General features: G+C 41.6%; 1 protein-coding gene across 1 annotated transcript in view; it reads right to left on the bottom strand.

Annotated features, from left to right (window-relative positions):
• The window catches only part of LOC129701456 (fibroblast growth factor receptor-like 1), a 155,634-nt gene that overhangs the window by 4,173 nt on the left and 133,316 nt on the right, over positions 1-18,145 (bottom strand). The window contains exons 4-5 of the mRNA XM_055642639.1: positions 4,137-4,226; positions 1,768-2,037 (exon numbers count right to left, since the gene is read on the bottom strand). Coding sequence (XP_055498614.1) covers positions 1,768-2,037; positions 4,137-4,226 — 360 coding nt within the window. The remainder of the gene's footprint in view (positions 1-1,767; positions 2,038-4,136; positions 4,227-18,145) is intronic.

Below are 18,145 nucleotides of genomic sequence, written 5' to 3'. Positions count from 1 at the left end.
CATGTATGTACAGCATTATCTGATTTGATTGAATAGACGGCAAACATCTGAAGAAGGGTCTTGACCCAAAATGCCACCTACTCCATTTCTCCGGAGATGCTGTCTGACCCGCTGCATTACTCCAGCTTTTTGTTTCTATCTTCGATTTGAACCAGCATCTGCAGTTCCTTCCTACCCAAAAGCTTTTCACTGTACCTTGATACACATGACAATAATAAACCTAAACCTATATCATTTGGTTTCTATGTATGGATCTGCCAGGTTAAACTGACTTGTCACCCTATAACATTTTCACATCTAAAATATACATTCTTGGTTACAAACTTCTCCTATTGACCACTCGAAACACCTTCGTCCTAAAATAATTAAACATGTCCTCAGATTTTCCACCTTTATCCTTCCAACTTTCACCCCTGCACTCCACTCCCATCATCCCTCAACTTAGACACATTCTCTGGAGTTCTACAAGAGATTCTTTGCTCCATGCAAAAGCCAACTCTGACTCAGCTCCAAGTGTCCCTCCACTTGGCTGGACTTGGCAAAACCCTTGGCTCAGAGCTGGAAGACTATACGAGTCAGAGCCCTTCAGCCCACCTTGTCCATGGCGAAGCCTCATCACCTAATATATTGTCGTTTATTGTATCTGTCTGTGTCTAAACAGGCTGCTACATTGCCTACATCCCAATGCTGAGTACACTTCTTCTGACCTCCCACCATAGAAGGGCTCTATAGGAGGAGCAATGGTCAACATCATCAAAGACCTTCACTATCCTGGCCAAAGATCACGATCCTGGCCATGCTGTTGTTTCACTTCTACCATCGGGAAGGAAAGTACAGGAATCTGAAAACTGTGACCTCCAGGTTCAAGAATAGCTTCTCCCCAACAGGCTCTTGAACACTATACAACACTAACCTATGAACTATCAACGGCTGTCTTTGGTTGCACTAAGACTTCTGGCTTTCTATTTGCACTAGTATCGGGATTATTAATTATTCAAATTTTGTTTATTGTATATTATCTATGAGTATTGTGTTAAAGGCCTGCAATGCCGCTGCAAGTCAGAATTCCATTAATGGTACAAAAGACAAGTTAACATTTTTGACTTCACATCAGGAGAGTTCTGAACAGGGAATGTGAGATGTTTAGGCATAAGCTGGGTTTGTGTGGATCATAAGAACATAAGACATAGGAGCAGAATTAGGCCATTCGGCCCATCGAGTCATTCCATCTATTTTTCTCTCTCAACCCTTTTTTCCTGCCTTCTCCCCATTATCTTTGATGCCATTACTAATCAAGAACATATCAATCTCCACTTTAAATATACCCAATGTCTTGGCCTCCACAGCCACCTGTGGCAATGAAGTCCACATATTCACTGCCCTCTGGCTAAAGAAATTCCTCCTCATCTCCATTCTAAAGCTACATCCTTTTGTTCTGGTCTTAGATTCTTCCACAACTGAAAATATCCAATCCCCATCCACTCTATCTAGGCCTTTCATTATTTGGTAAGTTTCAATGAGATCCCCCCTCATCCTTCTAAACTCCAGCCAGTACAGGACCAGAGCCATCAAACGCTCCTCATTTGTTAACCCAATCATCCCTGGGATAATTCTCATGAACCTCTACTAGATCCTCACTAACACCAGCACATCCTTCCTCAGGTATGGGGCCCAAAACTGCTCACCATATTCCAAATGTGGCCTCAGCATTATACCTTGCAATTATTTTCTAGTCCTTTTGAAATAAGCATGTGTCAGGGTATTTACCAACGACGTCGAGTTTATAGGTGGCGTTGATTTCCCCCGCGGTGTTGAAGACATGGCAAGTGTACTTCCCGCTGCTATCGGGCTTCAGGTTCCTCAGGCTAAGGGTCCACCTGTTCCTCCTGTCCTCCGCGATCCGCTGATCATCCTTCCACCACACGATGTCTGGGCGCGGGTTCCCGCTGGCAGTGCACTTCAAGCGGACCGAGCTGCCCACAGGCCGCGCTATCACTCGCTGCCGCATCTTACTGGGCTGGGTGAACCTGGGCTTAACTGTGGCGTGGGAAGAGAGGACAGAGAAATAAGGCATCAACATGAGACTCGTCAAAGTCATCCTTTAACACCATTACCAGATTCTGCATCTACCCACCGCCAGTCCTTGGCAGTGTAGGCACCGACTCTTGCAATCTTATCAAGGTGGTATCTTATAAATTATCTTAGTGGCGCAGCGATAGAATTGCTGCCTACTGTGCCAGAGACCCGGGTTCGATCCTGATTTATGGGTGCTGTCTGTAAGGAGTTTGTACGTTCTTCCTGTGACCGCTTGGGTTTTCTCTGGGATCCTCCCACACTCCAAAGACGTACAGGTTTGTAGGTTAATTGGCTTGGTATAAATGTAAATTGTCCCTAGCGTGTGTAGGATAATGTAAGTGTACGGGAATCGCTGGTGGGACGAAGGGCCTGTGTCTGCACTGTATCTTTAAACTAAAAAAACTAAACTATAAGTCCGAACACGAGCTGTGTCGTATATGTACACAGTTAAACAAAAACGGTGTATGACCATATAGTGTGACAATGCCCTCAGGATGCAGGTATCCCCACATATAGCTGTTGCCCTTTACCCGCCATGAGCTGTGTTTAGTTTAGTTTAGATGCACAGTGTGGAAACAGGCCCTTCGGCCCATTGAGTTTGTGGCGACCAATGATCACCCGTATACTAGTTTTATCCTACACAATAGGGACAATTTACAGGAGACAATTAACCAACAAACCTGCATGTCTTTGGAGTGTTGGGGGAAACCTGAGCATCTGGAGGAAACACATGCGGTCACAGGGAGAATGTACAAACTTCGTACAAACAGCACCCGTAGTCAGGATCGAAACTGGGTTTCTGGCGCTATATGGTAGCAATTGTACAGCTTTGCAACTGTGCCACCCACTGTACCTTTGTTCTGAGGCTGCTGTTGCCCTCTGGAAGGCTCAAACCCAGTTTGCCAGGTTAATTCACAGTCTGGTCATAAATGAGACTACTAAAACTGAAACGCTGCAGATGTGGCGAATGTGAAGGTATAAACAGATGGTGGTACTCAGCAGATCATCCTACTGAGAGTAAGTAGTTAGGCATTTGGCTCACTAAATCTCCCTCCATTTTGCCACAATGTGCACTCTCAGCTCAGGCATGGCTGCAGGATAAACCTCCCTCATCACCGCTGAGAGAAGGATTTCTAAACCAGATGGGTAGTACAGTTTCAATGACTGGGGTTCGATCCTGACCTCGGGCTCTGTGTATGTGAAGTTTGCTCTGTGATCGTGTTGATATCCTTCGGGTGCTCTACTTTCCTCCCACATCCCAAAGTAGGTTGATTGTTCCTACGACATGATACGGTACAATACGATAGAACTTTATTTATCCCAGGAGGGAAATTGATCTGCCAACAGTCATAAAACACAAAACACATGAAACATACTGTGAATGACTCCTTGTACAGGTGGGAAAATCAGGGCCCTGTGAGAGAAGCCGATGGGCATGTGAGAGTGAAGAGGTTGCAGGGACATACGTGCAAGAATAATATCACAAAATCATAAGACATAGGAGCAGAATTAGGCCATTCAGCCAATCGGGTCTGCTCCACCATTCAATCATGGCTGATCTATTTTTTTCTCTTACCCTATTCTCCTGCCTTCTCCCCATAAACGTTGATGCCAGAATCGGATGGGTGGGTTTGTTCAAAGAACCAGCATAAACTGAATGGGCCGAATGGCCTTGAACTGCATCGTTCGGATTTGTGGAAAGCAAAATATGACAAAAATATATTTGTAAAATTAATCCCAATAGCCCATTGTGCCCAAATTGTGCTTTAGCTAAACCTCAAATGCATCCCCTGCATCTTTGTGTCTCCTCTTTACCCAAAGCCTGGACAACTTCTGTGTGCGAGGCTGTAATTCCAGGCCAGTTTTATCCTGGGTTGCAACCAATGCCCTACTGCAGTCTGGGGCCCATGAGCCACCATTTGCACCATCACTGAAGCCTGCCTGCGTTCTTGTCACCTCCGCACACCTCAGGCTGACCAACCGTCTGGCCGTGGCAGCAATTAGGTGGTGGCACTTCCTGTGGACACAAAGATGCCGCCGAGTTTTCAATGGATACCTACTCAGTTGCTTTCCACTGGGCTCCAGGTTTGCGGAGTCGGACTGAGATCCTTCAGGAAGAGGCAGGCCACTGTTTGCTGTGCTGCTGTCATCTGTAGGGTAAAGAACACACATCATGGACTTTAGCCGTTGGAAAGAACTGCCGATGTTGGTTTAAACAGAAGATAGACACAAAAAGCTGGAATAACTCAGCGGGACCGGCAGCATCGCTGTAGAGAAGGAATGGGTGACGTTTCGGGTCGAGACCCTCTTCAGACTTCAACCAGATGGATGGTGACATCCTATCTATGAGCTGCCCTTGGAAAAAAAGTTTTGATTTGGGTTCATTTAATAATTTAAGCCGTGGAACTTGTACCACCATTAACAGCCTTGGGCGGTTCAATATCTTTGCTCACGTCTTGCATGATGCAAGACCTCCAAGCAGTGCAGGCAGTTACAGAGTCATGAAAAGATCCTGGTAGCCATGATGTATTTTTGTTGGCCTTCCTCCAAGTAGGCCATTGAGCACCAGAAACACAGACCCAATATAATATGACACAATTTCCTCTACTGTCCCACAATGTCAATGCCAACTTGTACAACTGGTCTGTCCAAGTGATCTGGGTCTTGTGTTTATGGAGTGATCGTTCTGGCAAACGCACACAGCTCTTTAATTCAAAGCTTGCAAGAGGCCTGTTGTCCCAGTATTTCTTATAACTTCCCGGATGATTTATTTTCACTTTATTTTCTGAAAGTCTAGTCCTCGCCTGATTCATAACCGTTCTTGAAACTGGAGTTAGTTTTTCTGCTGATTTTAATTCGAAAAATATTATTCTTGGATTTTCCTATTTCAAGAAAACAATGTTGAAATATGAGGTTTGATTGAGAAAACAAGCTAATTTTAGGGAATGTGGTATCTTTCAGTTTCTCTTGCATTGTGTCCTGGTGGTTTTAATTCAGGTTATCTAACAATTTCAAATATTGATCACGTTTGATGATGAATTGATAACTAAAAGTAAATAATCAATAGAATTTCTCCTCAACCGTTTATTTTATTAAACCTTTGCTGTAATGTTCCGAAGGTGCAAAATAATTTGTACATTGCAACTGAATGGTCTCCATGGGATCATTCAGCTCTTTGATCCTGTTCCATCACTCAATGACGCCCAGAACTATCTGTACTTGCCATGAAAGACCTATTGATTTCAGATTTAACATTATTAATTGAATGACTCTCTTTGAGGGGGGATCTCCATATTTTCACCACACTTTATGTGAGCCTGTCATTCCAAACTTGTCTACTGATCCTGACCTTATGTCCTCGTGTTCTTGGCTCCCTTGCAAGTGAAACATGTTTCCCTCGCTCTACCCTGTCAATTTCTTTCAAAGTCTTACAAACATCAATCAACTCACCCTTTGACGCTCTATATTCCTATGAATAATTGATATCCAATTGGTGTACAATTTCCACTCATAATTTAACCCCTGGAACTCTGATGGATAACCTGAGCTTCATATCTTCAAGGGCCAATATGCCATAACTAAGGAGTATTGCCCAGATCTGTGCACTGCACTTTAAGTGAGATCTAATTGAAATTATTTTTACAGTTGTGGAAAAAACTCGCTTCTCATTATAGCTCCTAGTATTAAAGCCAAATCTCCATTGCCCCCTTTGATTGCTTCCGATCTATGTTCAAGAAACCTCTGAACATCAGTTCCTGTCTTTTCCAAATTAAAATAATACTCAGGTGGCACAGCAGTAAAATTGCTGCCTTACAGCGCCAGAGACTCGAGTTCGATCCAGATTATGGGTGCTGTCCGAATGTAGCTTGTATGTTCTCCCTGTGCCCTATGTGGGGTTTCTCGGGGTGCTCTGGTTTCCTCGCACACTCCGTAGACGTACAGGTTTGTAGGTTAATTGGTTTGGTATAATTCTAAATTGTCATTAGTGTGTGTGGGATAGTTTAAGTGTGCGAGGATCGCTGGTTGGCACGGACTCGGTGGGCCGAAGGGCCTGTTTCCGCACTGTATCTCTAAACTAAACGAATTTATTTTTCTAGCACCTAAACTGAGAGAAGTCACATCGTTATGCCTCTTGCCACAGCTTTGACATTCTGTTAACCCCATCAATGTGTGACTTCATACCACCTAATTCACTATTAATTTTTGTGTTTTCAGTAAAGTTATACATGTAGCTCTCCATTGTCTTATCCAAAACAATGAATAACAGAGGGTTGGATCTTCTCCCAATTACGGTACATTCTTGTTACCATTACTCTCTGCCTTATGATTTCTAAACAACTAGCTCAAGTATCTACCTTCATTTCTTTGATGTACAACCCTGTAATCAATCTCCTTAAGTCCATATAAACTGCACCCATAGACACAAAAAATGGACTGAAGAAGGGTCCTGACCTTCAAAGTCACCCATCCATGTCCTCCAGGGATGCTGCCTGACCTGCTGAATGACTCCAGCACTTTGCGTCTTTCCCATGGACATTCGCCTATATCACTTGGGCTATTCCCTCAAAAAATGCAATCGTGCTTATTAGACATGACCTCCTTATTGGTTCTCTCTAAAAGGTACAGATTTCTCCGGGTGCTCAGTGACTCTGTATTTACAGATTTCATTAATTTCACTATTGTCCTCATCAATCATTTCTTAGTTTTTTTTCTCTCTCACACCATTTTAAAAAATAATGTTGAATTTGTAACTTTCCGGCAGCAACTCATGAATCAGGAAAACTTTAGGAGCATCTTCAATTTCCTAACCTATTTGCTTTCAACCCTGAGTGGAGGTCATTATGTCTGGGGATTTTTCAGTCTTTGGAACCATTTTTATTTTCTGATATTCTGAGTTTCATTCGTTAATTCTTAATGCGTTTTCATGGAACGTTAGATATATGTATCTCCTGGAGACTGCTTTTCATATTTCCAATTTCCTGCATATATCACCTTTTTGCTCTTCCCTTCAGTTCTTTATACGTTCCCTAGTTGTTTGCACTTTTCACTCCTTGGTATTGAATGATCTTGCCTCATCCATCAAACTGGGTGAGTTCAATATTGGAGATCCATGCTTTCAGAAGCCTATTGTAGCTCGGCTCTCTGCTAATTTTCTGTCATGTTCATTTGTATTTTACCCAACCACACTAGTAACCAGCTCACTGCTTCATCTGCTTATGGTTAACTGTAGTAAAATGCAGAATCTCAAGAACATTTCAAAATTAACATTGACGAAGGGCATATTACAATCAGTTAGATAAATGTTCCTTTACTGTTAGGTTATCAACTGAGACAAATTATTTCCAAATGTTGCATGAACTGGCTTCTTTCCTGTTGTAGATAACATTGTTCTAAAAGAAATCTGGAAGACACTCAAACAGTCCACTGCCTTCCTAATGAAACTCTCTGCTCTTCCCAAATCAGACATTTAAATAGTTCCATTAAGAAACCTTATGTTTGGCTCCAATCTCTTTAATCTTCAAAATTAATCAGTTATCCACATCATTATAGCTATTATGAAGTAGATTTTCTCCCTTGAGATATACTTCCATTAGGGCCCTCCAGTGTTACTTAATTCTGATCCAAAGAAGGTCATTCTCCAGCGTTGCCTCTCTTTGTGGTTACATCTTTGTTGCCTTTTTCCCTGGCGGTCCATTATCTGATTGCTCAGAGCATAAGCTACCATCTTGTTTCTCTAAGTTGATGACTTACTCTTTCATCTGAATGATGCAAAGTGTTGGAGTAACTCAGTGGGTCAGGTAGCATCCCTAGCTTTGAAGAAGGGTCCCAACCTGAAACATTAACTACCCATGTTCTCCAGGAATGCGGACTGACCAACTTAGTTACTTCAGCATTTTGTGACTTACCTTGATAAACCAGCTTCTGCTGTTCCTTGTTTCTACATTCTTACTTGGTCTAACTGACAAGTTTGTATAGACAATAGACAATAGGTGCAAGAGTAGGCCATTCGGCCCTTCGAGCCAGCACCGCCATTCAATGTAATCATGGCTGATCATCCACAATGACTACCCCGTCCCTGCCTTCTCCCCATATACTCTGACTCCGCTATCTTTAAGAGCCCTATCTAGCTTTCTCTTGAAAGTATCCAGAGAACCCACCACCACCGTCCTCTGAGGCAGAGAATTCCACAGACTCACTACTCTCTGTGTGAAAAAGTATTTCCTCATCTCCATTCTAAATGGCTTACCCCTTATTCTTAAACTCTTAAACTGGTTCTGTACTCCCCCAACAGCGGGAACATGTTTCCTGCCTCAATCTTATATGTTTCAATGAATCCCTCTCATCCTTCTAAATTCCAGAGTATACAAGCCCAGCCGCTCCATTCTCTCAGCATATGACAGTCCCGACATCTCGGGAATTAACCTTGTAAACCTACGCTGCACTCCTTCAATAGCAAGAATGTCCTTCCTCGAATTTGGAGACCAAAACTGCACACAATACTCCAGGTGTGGTCTTACTGGGGCCCTGTACAACTGCAAAGGGACCTCTTTGCTCCTATACTCAATTCCTCTTGTTATGAAGGCCAACATGCCATTCGCTTTCTTCACTACCTGCATGCTTACTTTCATTGACTGATGAACAAGGACCTCAGATCCTGTTGTACTTCCCCTTTTCCCAACTTGACCCCATTTAGATAATAATCTTCCTTCCTGTTTGTGCTACCAAAGTGGATAACCTCACATTTATCCACATTAAACTGCATCTGCCATGCACCTGCCCACTCACCCAACCTGTCCAAGTCACCCTGCATTCTCATCGCATCCTCCTCATAGTTCACACTGCCACCCAGCTTTGTGTCATCTGCAAATTTGCTAATGTTACTTGTAATCCCTTCATCTAAGTCATTAATATATATTGTAAATAGCTGCGGTCCCAGCACTAAGCCTTGTGGTACCCCACCAGTCACTACCTGCCATTCTGAAAGGGACATGTTAATCCTGTCTGCCAACCAATTTTCTATCCACGTCAGGATAGGCGTAGATACATATTAGCAACTGTGAACTTGTAATGAGGTTTACATTGGATTCATGTTTGTTAAAGCCATGAATACATGTGATTGAAACTGTCTAAAATACATGATTATGTCCTCCCAATCAAATCATTGTCTTCTTAGGTTCACACATGTGATATATATGTATGTATACACACACACATATATATGTGTTATATATGTGTATATAGATGTATACATTTACACTTATGTATATAGGGTGTGTAGGAATATATCTATGCTATTTTACAGTATATGTTATCAGCTAAGGTACTATGTTTACATACCTGTTGTAATTCTGCAAGTGAGATTACATTGCTCCCTTTTGGGAGACATGACACTAAAACACTCTTGTCTCTTGACAATAGAATGCTCATAATAATATCAATATTAGGTACCTTGGCAACAGGCACGGCATGCAACATATATTGTTATAAAGAGTAACAAATGCCTTTGATTATCTTCCTTTACCAAGGCCGTCTATCAGCTCTTAAAGGGTTAATGTTCTTGCTCCGTTTGACGCAGGACAAATAGCAACTCAAGTGTTGGTATTCAGAAGGAATGACACGGCAGCTCTGACTGTCTGATGGGTACACACCATCCTAGAATTCCCCTGGGATTAGGTTGCTTTTAACAAATACCATGGCTTCACGGGAATCTGACCGAGTGCATTCAAGCATACTACTGGAGCCATCCGAAGCCTCTCTTCTGTCAGTGCAGAATCTCCCCTTTTTAGACAGCATTAGGAGGGCAAAGTGCTGGCACTGTGTACATGGGTGTTAATGCTGACCAAGAGGTGTTGAATTAGCTAATGTTCAGCAACCAGCATTTCCACAAGTTCTGTTCAGGGATTGTTCTTGGATAATGGGGCAAATATAGGTTGCAGTATTTACAGGAGGGTGGGGAAATTGTAGATACAATTGGACTTGCTGGTGGCAGGTTAACCTTGGTCACAGCCTTTGCACATGCTACTCATGTATAACGGGTAGATTGAAGAGGCACCGACATCAGCTTGCGATCAAATAAAGTATTCAACATGGATAATTGGCCATAGGAAGGAAGAAGTGTAACCTGAGCCTTTGAAGTGGTGATTGAAGATCGAGATGAAGAGATGGGTTTTCTTGAAGGTGATGATCGAAATTGTTAGAGAGTGTGTTCAGGATAGAAGGAACAAGTTTGAGAGGATGGGGGACTGAGAGAAAGCAATGAATGGGATGTGATTAAGGTTACAAGTTGGCTGGAGTGGGAGAACGGGGAAGAATGAAAAAGGCTTTTCAATGAGTACAAAGTGTAAAATTGCACCAACAGGAGATGTGAAACCAAAGTTGGCTGCTTGTTTTATTTTGTTAGCCAAGAGTTGAGACAGTGATTATGAAGAGATGGTAGAGTGTCAGAGATGTGAGAACAGTTCACAGTGCCAGAAGAAATAGGATCCATTCTTACTCTTGCAAAACGACTTCAATCTTAACTTCAGACATGGCCAACAACTAGAATGTGCAATCCTCATCAAACAATAAACGGTTACTTAAATTATCTAAAAATAAAGATACAGATGTGAGTTGGACATTTGTTTTATCAAACGCCTGATTTTACCACCCATTGACCTCATGAGTACAAAATGATTGTCTGATCGCCTGATCCCATGGAATGGATTGTTAAGCATCAAGGCACTAATGGAATAAATGTAACCATGTGTTTCCTAATCCCAGCTTCACTCAGGAACCAGTTCACTAGAGAAGTTCCCGTCTACCCATACCTCCAGCTAAAAAGGTTACCAGATTACCTTTAAAGCTGTAAAGCATTCCCATGTGGCAACTTAAAATATTTTAAAGGGAGCTCAGCCATTTTCTGAAAGAGGTGCTGTTTTTTGTTGCCGAGCGAGAGTCTAAGGACATAGACCAGTTTGTCATCTTGAGCAGAAAGAAAGATATGTGGTACCAACACATTAGGATTAAATGCCAGACACTTGGTCCTTAAAGCGGGTCACTTAACACCAGATCGAATGGGGTAGTTTCATCCTCCAAAACTATTCTCCACAATTTGATCTGCCAGACATCCTTCCTGTTTCCATCCCCAACATGTCCAAGGTTCTTGGGTGTCTAGAGCCATGATACACAGTCTCAAAGTAAGGAGTCAACCAATTGTGACAGAGATGAGATGAAATTTCTTCACAGAGTAAATTTTTGGAATTCTCTGTCCAAGAAGACTGTGGAGGCTGAGTTATTGGACGCATTCAAGACGAAGTGGAATACATTTTTATATATTAGTGGAATGCAGGGAGAAGTAGTGATTACAGGATTACATGATCAGCCATGATCTTACTAAAAGAGTGCAGCAGAAATGATGGGCCGAATGGTCTTCTCTTGATTTTATTTCTTATGTTCTTATAAATTAGAGAGATTCCACAATGGCATTGGGTGGCACAGTGCTGCAGCTGAGAGAGCTTCTGCCTCACAGCGCTGAAGATTCAGGTTCAAACCTGACCTTGGGTCCTGTCTGTATGGATTTTGCATGTCCTCCCCGTGAATGTGTGAATGTCCTCTAGAGTGCTCCAGTTTCCTCCCACATGCCAAATACATGTGTATCGTCAGATTAATTAACCACTGTAAATTACCGCGAGTGAGTGGGAGAATCTGGGGAGATTTGGTGGAAATGAGAGGAGATTAGCAAAAAAAGAGATGAATGTGGGATTAAGTGTAAATGTCTGATTGATGGTGAGTGGTGGTCTGTTGCTATGCAATGAGTCTATGACATAGGGTTTTATGCTCTATTCCTTTCTCTCTACTTACTGTATCATTTATTCCCTTAAATGGCTCAATACTTGTATAAATCACTCCAATAAACCCACATGCTGCTGAGTTCCATGTTCTTACCAGATTCTGAACAAATGTTTAAGATGCTGGAAAAAAATCGAAGGTAGATAAAAATGCTGGAGAAACTCAGCGGGTGAGGCAGCATCTATGGAGCGAAGGAATTGGTGACGTTTCGGGTCGAGACCCTTCTTCAGACCGATGTGATATCAAATACCTTCATCGTTTAAAAGCCTGCTATGATCTCACTCTTACTGTTCCCCTTTCTCAAGAAAAGAGCCCAAACTATCTGCTTTCCTTGATAGTTCCCACCATCTTGTTTCTGGGAACGCACTTGTACATTTTTTTAAACATTTATTCCAGCACCTCGATATCCTTTCTGCTGTATGTGGACCAGATGTTTGAGTTATATCTTGATTGTGGTCTGACCAAGGATCAGTACAGGTTTAATATAATTCTTAACTTTTAAATCCTGTTCCTTTAGAAATGAAAGCCAGTGCTACCATAACCTCTTGGTGATCTCGAGACCAATATTAGTAATGTACCTAAGACGTTTCCTTGTTGCCCCAAAGTAAGAGCTGCGATGGTCAAAGATTTTCTTGAAAGCTCTGGGGTTTTATGGAAAACACCAAACTCTCCAAGACTTAATGGCGTGGAGTTAAAAAACACAAGAGTTATTAAATGTGGAAAGAAAGAGTTATTTAAAATCTTAAATGTTCCACTTCCTTGTGGTTTTCAACCTATATGTGTCCATGTGCTTGAGGGGGGGGGGGGGGGGGGGGGGAGCGGGGGGGGGGGGGGGGGGGGGGGGGGGGGGTGCTGTGGGGAAGGGTTGTTATAGGACAGTACCTCTTTGTAGCACCTCTTGCTTATTTTCCATAGAGAAAGGTCACTGTTGTAAACTTAGCATGAAACCATGTTGACATAACCCTGCACAGGAAGCCAGGGAGTGTAATTAAACCCAAGCTGCTTGAAACTCCACTATGCAGCTTTGAATTAGACTGTTCAGTACAGTATAGTGATCATGGAAACTAACCAGCACTCTCTCCCTCTCTTTCTATCTCTCTCTCTCACATGCACATACACACATGGTCCATTGGTTTTGAACTCAGCATTTAAAATAATACATAGAAACATAGATAGAAACATGGAAAATAGGTGCAGGAGGAGGCCATTCGGCCCTTCGAATGATCACTATTCATTGTGATCATGGGTGATCGGCCCCAATCAATAACTCGTGCCTGCCTTCTCCCCATATCCCTTGATTCCACTAGCCCCTAGAGCTCTGTCTAACTCTCTCTTAAATCCATCCAATGACTTGGCCTCCACTGCCCTCTGTGGCAGGGAATTCCACAAATTCACAACTGTCTGGGTGAAAAAGTTTTTTCTCACCTCCGTCTTAAATGACATCACAGTGAAGATTCACGCTCACTGCTCAAAAGCACCCCAGATAACACGCTCTGCTCACAAGCATCCCAGATTTTGCCCAAGTTGTCATTCTGAGGGTGAATTTCCAAATTCCTCAAAGTGATAGCACACAAACCTACACATTTCCAAGAAGCTTCGAGAATAACGATCAGCGAATACAGTTCTTTGCCACTGTCTGCAAAATGTCTCCAATTCATAAAGGTTATGAATGACATGATGGCATACAACAGATCTAAAAATATATATATATTTTTTAATAATCTTTTTATTAGAGGCAGGTACATATCATATTAAAAACATTTCATGTATATCATTCCTACATTAGTAATATTATCGATTGATATTAACTCTGCTTCTAGTATTTTTTTTAAATATAGATAGAAAATAAGAAAGAGAAATTAAAAAAAAAAAATAACATGATAAAGAAGAATGGAATAATTTACTAAAAATATAACATTGGAGATAAGTTTGTAAATTATAAAATATAACTTTTCAACTAATCCTTAATTCGAGTTTCAGTCAGGTCACGTGCCGAGCCAGTCTGCCCCTTCAAGTAGTCAATGAATGGAGACCATATTCTGATAAAAAGTTCTTGTTTGTCCATTAAGACAAGTCTGATTCTTTCCACATGTAAGGTCTCCGACATTTCCACAATCCACATTTTAATTGTGGGGGTTATAGGATCTTTCCAAAATTTTATATTAATTTTTTCCCAGTTATTATACTATAGCCGATAAAGATTCTTTGGGTTGTTGTAAATGTTAGGCTTTGTTCTGATATTCCTAGTATTATTAGTTTTAAATCGCGATCCAATTGAGTGTTGACAACTATAGATATTATTCTAAAAATGTCCTTCCAGAAGTTTTTGATTTTTATACAATTTGCGAATGTATGAGCTAGGTGAGCCTCTAAATGTTGACATTTATCACATATAAGGGAGATATGTGGGAGGATTCTATTTAGTTTTGTTTTGGAGTAATGTAATCTATGTAGTACTTTAAATTGTATTAAAGAGTGTCTGGCATTTAATGAACATGATTGTTAAGTGGTGTAAACTTTCATCCCAAATATCTTTTGTTTTTGGTTGGCTTAGTTCATTTTCCCATGTTTGTCTATATAAATCCGTAGGTGGTATCTCACTATCTAATAGGATATTATAAATATGAGATATTAATTTATCTGTATTAGAATGTTTATTCAAACAATCATCAAGAATTTCTGGATCTCTAGTTCTAAGGTTTTGCGTATTTGAATTAACATAATCTCTAAGTTGTAAATATCTAAAAAATTAAAGGACAGAAATACACAAATGAGATTAAACTAATTTATTAAAGCATGTAAAAGAGTAAATCAGTAATACTGCTCAGAACAATGCGAATGGCCTCATTTTATTAGTCAGCACATTAACCTCTCAGCTCATTTGAATTTCTTGTGTGTTTCTTTCATCCCAGACATGCTATTATCCATGGGTCTGGTTTTGGCCCAAAACGTTGCCTATTTCCTTCGCTCCATAGCTGCCGCCTCACCCGCTGAGTTTCTCCAGCATTTTTGTCTACCTAGTCTTAAAACTGCCTATTCCTTAACTTTCTATTCCCAGTCTATCACACATTTGCTAATGTCAGATCCCAATCCATTGTCCACAGTCACACTCTGCTCTTGTTCTGTTGTGCTTTGTGTTAGGCATTACTCCAATCTATTAGTCTGTTGCTCCTGTATAACACATGCCCCACTCTATTATGCTCTGTGTACTACACTTCCCAGTCTATTCCTCTCTGCATCATAAAAAGCCACAGTCTATTCCCCTCTGTGTAATACATACCCCATTCTATTACCCATGCCCAAGTCTATAAGCCTCTGTAACACTCGCTGCCAGCTTATTACATTCAATGCAACATCACGTTACAGTCTATTACATACTCCATTGGTCACTTTGTAACCCACTGCCCTAGTGTATTACACCCTGTTTAATGATCTGCTCCTGTCTGTTACACACTGTGTAACACTCACTGACTCAGTCTTTACACCATGTAAATCACACCGCCCAGTCTATTTCCCTCTTTGTACCGCACTGTCTGGTCTATTCCCCTCTGTGTCCCATACTTCCTCAGTCTATTACACTCTATGTAACACACTACAACATTCTACTCTCCCCCATCTAACCCACTGACTCATCTAATACTGATGTGTTTAAGCATACAAGACCCTGGGCCAAGAGCTTGAAATGAGATTGCTCCAATTTTTTTTTTTCTGGCTGGCCAAGACATTATAGGCTGAATGGCCTCAATCCATGCTGTAAGTTTCAATAATGCTTGGAGCTTTCTAATACCTGTTTATTACCAGCTGTGCCATTCATTCCCAATTGTCACCTTATACCTTGCTGTTTTCTGGACATTATGGTATGAAGATGGGACTCAGATGGCGCATTCTCCACTGTGATTCAGAAGATTATTTAATATACCTCCACTCCAAATACTTGAACACATAGCTCGAACCAACACTCCAGTGCAGAATTGAGAAGATGTGCTCGATCAGGATACCACTGTATGGATCACAATGTTGATCACAGAATGATCGTATGATCACCAAAAAAGATCCCAATGTGTTCATTCAAAGAGCAGCAAGAATCCCAATCAATAAGTGTTCATCAACAACACAACAAATGATATTATCTGATCATTATAACAACGCTAGTTTGGTGCTGCATTCATTGACTGCTGCAAGTTTCTCCATTTTAACAATGACAGCTTTATTCTGCTAGTCTTTTCCACTCTAAAACTCCCCAAGCACCTCATTTTTCCCATCACACAGAGAAACATGGCCGTCAAATTGAGCCAAAAACAATTTCTTTAAAATAAACAATTGAATCATTAAGAGATCGTCACGTTTGGGAAAGCGGAAAGAAGATGCTGGTTTACAAAACAAAGACACAAAGTGTTCGAGTAACTCAGCATGTCAGGCAGCATCCCTGGAGAACATGGATAGGTGGAATTTCGGGTTGGGACCCTTCTTCAGACTAGGAGGCAATTGATATAGATGTCTTCGGCAATCAGCTGGAAATGAGCCATGTGAATTGTGCTTGGAATACTAAAGACATTCCACTGCCTTACTGTCAGTCCTTCTCAATACTTCTCCGTGGGTATTTGTGTTGGCATTGGTTTATTATTGTCACGTGTACCGAGAGACTGGGAAATACTTTGTTTTGTGCCCTATCCAGGCAATTCATACCGTCAGTACAGTTATACCATACATGAGTACAAAAGATAGTGCAAAATAAGAAAGGAAACAGAGTGCAGTATATAGTGCTGAGTATCAGAGAAAATACAGATAAAAATAAGTGCAAAGTCCGCAACAAGGTCGATTGGGAACACACCTTTAACATATGAGAGGATGTTCAAGTCTGATAACAGCAGGGAAGAAGCTGTTCGTTCTTCAGTCTCGTGGTACCTGCTTTTAAACCTTTGTCTTTTTTTGTCCCAAAGGGAGATGGGAGAAGAGGGAATGACCGGGGTGTGATAATTCATAGACGCAGAGTTAGGCCATTCGGCCCATCCAATCTACTCCACCAGTCAATCATGGCTGATCTATCTTTCCCTCTCAACCCCATTCTCCTGCCTTCTCCCCGTAACCTTTGAAATTGTGATTGGCCTTGATTATGTTGGCTGCTTTTCCAAGGAAGCGTGAAGTATAGATGGAGTCAATTGGGGGGGGGGAGAGGCTGGTTTGTGTGATGGATTGGGCTGCCTCCACAAGTCTCTGCTATTCCTTGCTGTCTTGTAGTCTTGTGCAGAGCAGTTGCCTTACCAAGCAGTGTTGCAACCCGACAGGATGCATTCTCTGGTATATCTTTAGAAATTGGTTAGTCATTGAAGACGTGCAATATTTCTCTAGTTTTTGGGGGAATTAGAGGTGGCTGATGTGCTTTCACAGCAGTAGCATTAACTTGGTTGGACCAGGACAAATTATTAGTGATATTTACATCTAGGAGCTTGAAGCTTTTGGTCATCTCCACTGCACCACCTTTGATATAGACTGCATTACATGTCACATATCACATGATGTACTTCATCACATGTCAAGTGCAAGGTGATCGTCAACAGATAGAAACCATCTCTGAATTGCCAACCTAACCAAACCTTAACAACATCACAGCAAAGCACCTGAAGGGTGGTGTTATACAGTAGAGGTGTGCGGAATCATAAGGGGAGTGGATCGGGTAGATGCACAGTCTCTTGCCTAGAATAGTGGAATTGAGAACTAGAGGACATAGGTTTAAGATGAGGGGGGAAAAATTAAATAGGAATCTGAAGGGTAACTTTTTTACACATAGGAGTGGTAGGTATATGAAACGAGCTGCCAGAGGAGGTAGTTGAGGCAGGTACTATCATAACATTAAATAAATATTTGGGACGGGTACATGGATAGGTTTGGAGGGATATGGGCCAAACGCAGGCAGGCGGGACTAGTGTAGATGGAACATCTACAAGATGGGCCGAATGGCCTGTTTCCACACTGTACAACGTTCTATAAATCTACTGGATCGGGAAAATTCAGTACATTAGCCGTGTAGACCGGACTGGACATTTGTAAGTGCTGCCAAAATATGGGCGACTCATACATGTGTGATCCATTCAAAAATAATTTCACTGTGCAGTGCATATGTGACAATAAAGAACTATTGAACCATAGTGTGACCAGCTTTGGATGAGAACCAGGCAAGGATCTTGCAGAATAAGCTGCAATGAAAAACCTATCTCAACACAGAGCCAATAATTAAACTGAT

This window comes from Leucoraja erinacea, chromosome 11 (assembly GCF_028641065.1).
Source record: "Leucoraja erinacea ecotype New England chromosome 11, Leri_hhj_1, whole genome shotgun sequence".
NCBI lineage: Eukaryota > Metazoa > Chordata > Chondrichthyes > Rajiformes > Rajidae > Leucoraja > Leucoraja erinaceus.
This window is presented reverse-complemented; position numbering and strand designations above follow the sequence as displayed.